A 7,972-nucleotide genomic window follows, 5' to 3' on the forward strand; every position below is an offset into this window, starting at 1 on the left:
AGGCAGGCCCTAACCAAGGCGCAAAACATATCTTTTGGTGTTTTTTTTGAACGAGATAGTCTAGTAGGTTTTATCCATTGTTTACTTTTGGAGATAAAGAAAAACAAATAAACCTGGACCTGTGGACACTTAGATTTTTTTTTCTCTCCCCCGGTGCTCGTTTGTAGAGTTTTGCGCTGTGATTTGGAGGGATTGGTAATAACCAGGGGTTATTATAAGGTTAGCAGGAAAATAGCCTATAGCCTACAGTAACAACAAAAAGGTGTCCTGTAGAATTTAAATTGCTCTTAGTCCAACTCCAACACAATGCACATTGGGGAAGAAAATTATGCGATGAATACATTTTATTTACATAAAATCTGTCTATTCAGATGGGATACTGAGACATTTTTTCACGTGCACTTCCAACGCGGTGACGGACAACATCACCGCTAAAACAAATACTCGTGTGACAAAGTTTTTTGTTTTGTTTTTTAAAGCATTTTTAAGAGTATAAAAACGTATACAAAACACAATATGTCCTCGAACCAGCAAAGGCAACATGTGAACACTTTAAATATAAAATCAGCTTCTCTGTATAGGAACGCGTGAGAGAGCGTGCGCTCTCCCGGTATTTCCACTCATGTTTTGGTTTAGGAGAGATGACGTGCATTTCTGTCCATCTGTAAAAAAATGTCCATCCCTTGACGGTTAATGTTAATGTCCGTTACATCACGAGGCGGTTGTTCCACACAACCTGCTGGTGTTGAGCATCTCTTTCAAATCATTCTCCGGTTTCCCGGCGACCATGAAGGGCCACGTCTAGAGAGAGAGAGAGAGAGAGAGAGAGAGAGAGAGAGAGATCGCAAATCACAAATCAACTCACTGCGTATTACAACAACAATGGTATAACAATTTTGACCCCCCCCCCCCCCCCAAAAAAAAATGTTTTTCTTTAATACACAATTGCATTTTTAAACCTCATCCTCATATCCATTTTTAGACTGGGTCAAGAAATCAACTTCACACAAATCATTTGGTTTATTTTTTTCCCCCTTGACATCTTTCAAGTAAACCTGACTTCTAAACATCATAATAATAGACGTAATTGAATAAATAAAATATAAGGTCTATATATATATAGTATATATATATTTCCTCTATCTACTGAACCTATAACATGGATATACTAATGGTGAGAGGTTTAAAAACGTCACGGAAACAATCAACAACACGGAAACAATCTGTCCTGTTGGGAAATGATGAACTGGGGGAATATTAATGATCAGTTATAGTGTGAAGGATATAGGCCACACAAAGGGGCTTTTGGCTAAACAATAAAACGCACCCCAGTTGCATAGACTAACTAAACCATAAGCTGGACCATCCAAACAGAGGGATGGCCATGCTTAAAGAATTCTCCTTCACAAACTCAACTGATCTGTTTGATTCACGACCAGATTTCGGAATCACTTTTAATTGTATTAAGTTAGACTATTAGTAGACTTTCTGTCTCTCTGAGACTTTATATGTTATGTCAACGCTCAGGGAGTTTCTCATGGCCACCGTGTTAGTTAAATTGCTCTTTGGGGTTTGGGTTAAATAATCTATCTGTAAAGCGCTTTGTGAAAATTGCTGATGTAAACAAGGGTTAAGGTCTACATTTAATGAAATCAACGGCGGTATAAAATAAATGTGATAGATTTTTTGGGGAATTTGAGGTGTGTCTCTCACCAGATTCACCGGGTGGATAAATCCGTTCTCGTATTTGTCGTTGGCGAGGATCTGTCGTAGATGGGCTATGTAGCTCGAGGCGAGGCGAAGTGTGTCCAGTTTGGAGAGCTTGGTGTCCGGCGGGACCCACGGTAAAGTCGTCTTCAAACGGGAAAACGCTTTGGATAGCACTCGCATCCTTGCCCTCTCCCGTGCGTTGGCCGCGTTCCTCTGCGGCTGCTTGCCGCCCCCATCGTGCGCCACGCCGTTCAGCGCGGTTTTCCTACCGGACCCTGTTTTCCGTTTCTTTCCCTGGGCTGATTTGTCGTTGGCCGAGCCGCCCTCGCAGTTCGAACTCTCCCCGGTGCTCTCGTTCGACGTACCGGAGTCTTTACCGGAAGAGCCGAACTTCAGGATGCCGTCCAGGAGCTCGTCGTCAACGTCGCTAAGCGACCCGGTGGACATGGTCGGTTTTTGTCGGTTGGTGCGCGCGTCCTCAGCAGAACATGTGTAACACGGGACGGACCGTCGAGGACGGATTAGAGACTGAGGTGAACGAGCTCGCCGGTGTGTCCTCCTACTCCTCGAGACCCAGGCTGTTCATGAACCGGAATAACGGACCGGAGGATGTGGAGTTAACTGTAAAAGCATGCGCCCTTACGGAACTGACCATTTATCTCTGTGACCGGGGGGGGCGTGACCGCGAGGCTAAGCGAGTCACCGGGGGCGGGAGGAGGGGAGTGATGGATGAACAATTCTACACAGTTCCAAACACAAACTCTTACAAGTGGATGCTATAGGCCTCGTGTATTAGCTGAACATGTAATAACGTGTTATTTCTGGACAGTTATTATAAACATATATGTTCTTTATATCAGTGTAAAAATACAGGACAAAGACCACTGCAGCATATACACGAAACTACATCAACACTTGCTCTTTATAGTTCAATAATCATACCTTACATTTTCGTCATTTAGCAGACGCTCTTATCCAGAGAGATTTACAGTAGCGAATGCATACATTTCGTTATATTTTTTATTTTCTTTGTACTGGCCCCCCGTGGGAATCGAACCCACAACCCATGCTGGCGTTGCAAACTCCATGCTCTACCAACTGAGCCACAGGGACCTTAACAATGACTTGCTATTTCAGCATTAAGAGATATAAACTTCCCAGAATGATATCCCTGAACGTTATCCATTGGGATGTTTAATACAACGAACTAAAGAGTAAATATAGAGGATTATTTTAAGCTGTAGTCTACGTGAATGTTATTCATTCAACGAAACACCCTCATTCTTTTTTTTGTGACCTAAGATTTTTTTATTTTTTTTAAATGCTTCGGGGCTGTTTATAAAATAAATATCCACTACAATATGGATATATTGTGGACCATAAATCAATCAAGTCGTTTCGAAATGGATTCGATGCATGTTACATCACCAACGGCCTATGTTATTAAATATTGTCTTATTTCCGCTTTGCGTTAAAATAGGAAAATAGGCCATTTCGATAATTCTGAATTGAAATTAAAAGTTTGCTAATTTCTGAATGTATTATTATTATAGTTGTTATTATTATTATTATTATTATTATTATTATTATTATTAGACTATACCAGTAGCCTATTGCTACATTTAAGCTCATATGCCTGCATTATGGACAACTATACACAGTCTCTAAATGTCCCTTGTATAGCCTACAGCAGGTGCTTCCTGCTTACTGATCACATATGTAGTCTACATTACATTCCACAACAGCGTCATGATATATATATACGATAATAGATTGATAATAGATAATAATTTCAGATTATGGATGCCTCCAATCCCTGGTCCAAAATAGTGCATGCCCGGGAATAGGGTGGCATTTCATCCACCGACTTTAGGGAGAACCTCGCAAATTTTCAGCACCACTGAAAAGCCCCTTAATGGGGTAGAAGAACAAGGACAGGGAGTTCTCGTGGGAGGGGGGAGAGGGGGGAGGGGGGAGAGGGGAGAGGGGGGGAGGGGGGAGAGGGGGAGAGGGGGGAGAGGGGGAGGGGGGGGAGGGGGGAGAGGGGAGGGGGGGAGAGGGGGGAGAGGGGAGAGGGGAGAGGGGGGAGAGGGGGGGAGGGGAGAGGGGGGGAGAGGGGGGGAGGGGGGAGAGGGGAGAGGGGGGAGAGGGGGAGAGGGGGGGAGGGGGGAGAGGGGAGAGGGGGGAGAGGGGGAGAGGGGGGGAGGGGGGAGAGGGGGGGGAGGGGGGGAGAGGGGGGAGAGGGGGAGGGGGGAGAGGGGGAGAGGGGGAGAGGGGGGGAGGGGGGAGAGGGGGGGGAGGGGGGGAGAGGGGGGAGAGGGGGGGAGGGGGGAGAGGGGGGGAGAGGGGGGAGAGGGGGGGAGGGGGGGAGCCCGCTGGCGCCTTCTGTCCTTTGGATGTAATAGATACCGGGGATCCTCGGAAACCCAGGAATCCCTGTTCTGCTTCAGACATCATTCCACACCGATTCCCCCCCTCAAAATCCTCCACCGGTGGAGACAAAACAACAGGTATTATGGGCCGCTGGATAAGTGGGGTACTAAGAGCACGTGGAGTCGAACAATAAACCAGACTGATGATGGGTAGAACTCAACGTGCAGGCAGGCAACGACCTTTCGGGCATCATTCACTGTCCATTCTTCATAAACTTAAGGGGTCTCTCTCGACCAATCAGTGCCCCTGATTTAGTCATACTGGTGGAATATGTTTGTTGTTAATTTTGTTCAAGGCTTTTGTTGAAATGGTGTGTGTGTGTGTGTGTGTGTGTGTGTGTGTGTGTGTTTGCGTGGATCCGTGTGTGTTACAGCAGAGGTGTGTGTATGAAGAAAAGTGGTGTGTCTCTAGAGACTTGACCCTTAACCCCTGTGTTCCGCTGTGACCTCTAACCTCTAACCCCGGGTCTTCCACTGTGCAACCAAACAGCTCCACCATGTAATCTCTGAGATATGTAAACACATAACAACCGCTATACTATAAAAACACACACTATAGACAATGATTGCCATCCCAAATGACACCCTAACCTCTGTACACAGTGCACTACTTTTGACCAGGCCTCATAGGACACTAAGTAGGGAATGTGGTGCCATTTGGGATGTCGTTATTCAGTTGAAGATGATTATGGAGAGAAGGGGATAAAGAACAGTTGGTAGAAAAGAGGAGCAGGGAAGGATACAGGAAGCAGGGGAGAAGAAAGAAACATAGGGAAATTAAAGGGCTGAGAGAGAGAGAAGAAGAGAAAAGAGGGAGTTGAGAGAGAAGAAGAAGACAAAAGAGGGAGTTGAGAGAGAGAAGAAGAGAAAAGAGGGAGTTGAGAGAGAAGAAGAAGACAAAAGAAAAGAGGGAGTTGAGAGAGAGAAGAAGACAAAAGAAAAGAGGGAGTTGAGAGAGAGAAGAAGAGAAAAGAGGGAGTTGAGAGAGAGAAGAAGAGAAAAGAAAAGAGGGAGTTGAGAGAGAGAAGAAGAGAAAAGAAAAGAGGGAGTTGAGAGAGAGAAGAAGAGAAAAGAAAAGAGGGAGTTGAGAGAGAGAAGAAGAGAAAAGAAAAGAGGGAGTTGAGAGAGAAGAAGAAGAGAAAAGAAAAGAGGGAGTTGAGAGAGAAGAAGAAGAGAAAAGAAAAGAGGGAGTTGAGAGAGAGAAGAAGAGAAAAGAAAAGAGGGAGTTGAGAGAGAGAAGAAGACAAAAGAAAAGAGGGAGTTGAGAGAGAGAAGAAGACAAAAGAAAAGAGGGAGTTGAGAGAGAAGAAGAAGCCGTGAAAGAGAGGAGAGAGAGGATCAGGAAGGCCAAAGAGAGGAGAGTGGTGACGGAGAGAGAGAGAGAGAGAGAAGGAGAAAGGGGGGATATCTAGTCAGTTGAACAGCTGAATGAACGGGGGGATACCTAGTCAGTTATACAGCTGAATGAAAGGGGGGATACCTAGTCAGTTATACAGCTGAATGAAAGGGGGGATATCTAGTCAGTTATACAGCTGAATGAAAGGGGGGATATCTAGTCAGTTATACAGCTGAATGAAAGGGGGGATATCTAGTCAGTTATACAGCTGAATGAAAGGGGGATATCTAGTCAGTTATACAGCTGAATGAAAGGGGGGATACCTAGTCAGTTATACAGCTGAATGAAAGGGGGGATATCTAGTCAGTTATACAGCTGAATGAAAGGGCGATATCTAGTCAGTTATACAGCTGAATGAAAGGGGGGATACCTAGTCAGTTATACAGCTGAATGAAAGGGGGATATCTAGTCAGTTATACAGCTGAATGAAAGGGGGGATACCTAGTCAGTTATACAGCTGAATGAATGGGGTATATCTAGTCAGTTATACAGCTGAATGAAAGGGGGATATCTAGTCAGTTATACAGCTGAATGAATGGGGTATACCTAGTCAGTTATACAGCTGAATGAAAGGGGGATATCTAGTCAGTTATACAGCTGAATGAAAGGGGGGATATCTAGTCAGTTATACAGCTGAATGAAAGGGGGATATCTAGTCAGTTATACAGCTGAATGAAAGGGGGATACCTAGTCAGTTATACAGCTGAATGAAAGGGGGGATATCTAGTCAGTTATACAGCTGAATGAAAGGGGGGATATCTAGTCAGTTATACAGCTGAATGAAAGGGGGATATCTAGTCAGTTATACAGCTGAATGAAAGGGGGATATCTAGTCAGTTATACAGCTGAATGAAAGGGGGATATCTAGTCAGTTATACAGCTGAATGAAAGGGGGATATCTAGTCAGTTATACAGCTGAATGAAAGGGGGATATTCTAATCAGTTATACAGCTGAATGAAAGGGGGATATCTAGTCAGTTATACAGCTGAATGAAAGGGGGATATCTAGTCAGTTATACAGCTGAATGAAAGGGGGATATCTAGGTCAGTTATACAGCTGAATGAAAGGGGGATATCTAGTCAGTTATACAGCTGAATGAAAGGGGGGATACCTAGTCAGTTATACAGCTGAATGAAAGGGGGGTATCTAGTCAGTTATACAGCTGAATGAAAGGGGGATATCTAGTCAGTTATACAGCTGAATGAAAGGGGGGATACCTAGTCAGTTATACAGCTGAATGAAAGGGGGATATCTAGTCAGTTATACAGCTGAATGAAAGGGGGGATATCTAATCAGTTATACAGCTGAATGAAAGGGGGATATCTAGTCAGTTATACAGCTGAATGAAAGGGGGGATATCTAGTCAGTTATACAGCTGAATGAAAGGGGGATATCTAGTCAGTTGAACAGCTGAATGAAAGGGGGGATATCTAGTCAGTTATACAGCTGAATGAAAGGGGGATATCTAGTCAGTTATACAGCTGAATGAAAGGGGGGTATCTAGTCAGTTGAACAGCTGAATGAAAGGGGGGATATCTAGTCAGTTATACAGCTGAATGAAAGGGGGGATATCTAGTCAGTTATACAGCTGAATGAAAGGGGGGATATCTAGTCAGTTGAACAGCTAAACGCATTCAACTGAAATGTGTCTTTCTGCATTTAATCCAACCCCTCTGAATCAGAGAGGTGCTGCGGGGGGCTGCCTTAATCAACATCCACGTCTTCGGCACCCGGGGAACAGTGGGATAGATAGATAGATAGATAGATAGATAGATAGATAGATAGATAGATAGATAGATAGATAGATAGATAGATAGATAGATAGATAGATAGATAGATAGATAGATAGATAGATAGATAGATAGATAGATAGATAGATAGATAGATAGATAGATAGATAGATAGATAGATAGATAGATAGATGATAGAGTGATAGAGTGAGAGACAGAGCCGAGAGAGAGAGAGAGACAGAGAGAGAGGGGGATGGTAAGAAGGGGAGGGGGAGAGAGAGAGGGGTAAAGCTGGAGGGATTGGGAGTGAGGGAGAGAGACAGTGAGACAGCAAGAGACAGAGCCGAGAGAGAGAGGGATGGTAAGAAGGGGAGAGGGAGAGAGAGAGGGGTAAAGCTGGAGGGATTGGGAGTGAGTGAGGGAGGGAGAAAGATAGCGAGACAGCGAGAGACAGAGCCGAGAGAGAGAGAGAGAGAGGGATGGTAAGAAGGGGAGGGGGAGAGAGAGAGAAAGGGGTAAAGATGGAGGGAGTGGGAATGAGGGAGAGAGACAGCGAGACACCGAGAGACAGAGCCGAGTGAGAGAGAGAGAGAGAGAGAGAGAGAGAGAGAGAGAGAGAGAGAGAGAGAGAGAGAGAGAGAGAGAGAGAGAGAGAGAGAGGGAGGGATGGCAAGAAGGGGAGGGGAGAGAGGAGAGAGAGAGA

At 44.7% G+C, this 7,972-nt stretch overlaps 1 protein-coding gene across 1 annotated transcript; it reads right to left on the reverse strand.

Moving 5' to 3' along the window:
* Positions 1-326: 326 nt before the first annotated feature.
* On the reverse strand, positions 327-2,350 carry tcf21 (transcription factor 21). The gene is made up of 2 exons (XM_014206259.3): positions 1,714-2,350; positions 327-801 (listed from the first exon to the last, which is right to left on the reverse strand). Exons 1-2 carry the CDS (start codon positions 2,155-2,157, stop codon positions 712-714), a joined length of 534 nt encoding a protein of 177 aa, XP_014061734.1. The 5' UTR covers positions 2,158-2,350; the 3' UTR covers positions 327-711.
* Between the last annotated feature and the right edge of the window lie 5,622 nt (positions 2,351-7,972).

Source organism: Salmo salar, chromosome 06 (genome assembly GCF_965601325.2).
Source record: "Salmo salar chromosome 06, fSalSal1, whole genome shotgun sequence".
Taxonomy (NCBI): domain Eukaryota; kingdom Metazoa; phylum Chordata; class Actinopteri; order Salmoniformes; family Salmonidae; genus Salmo; species Salmo salar.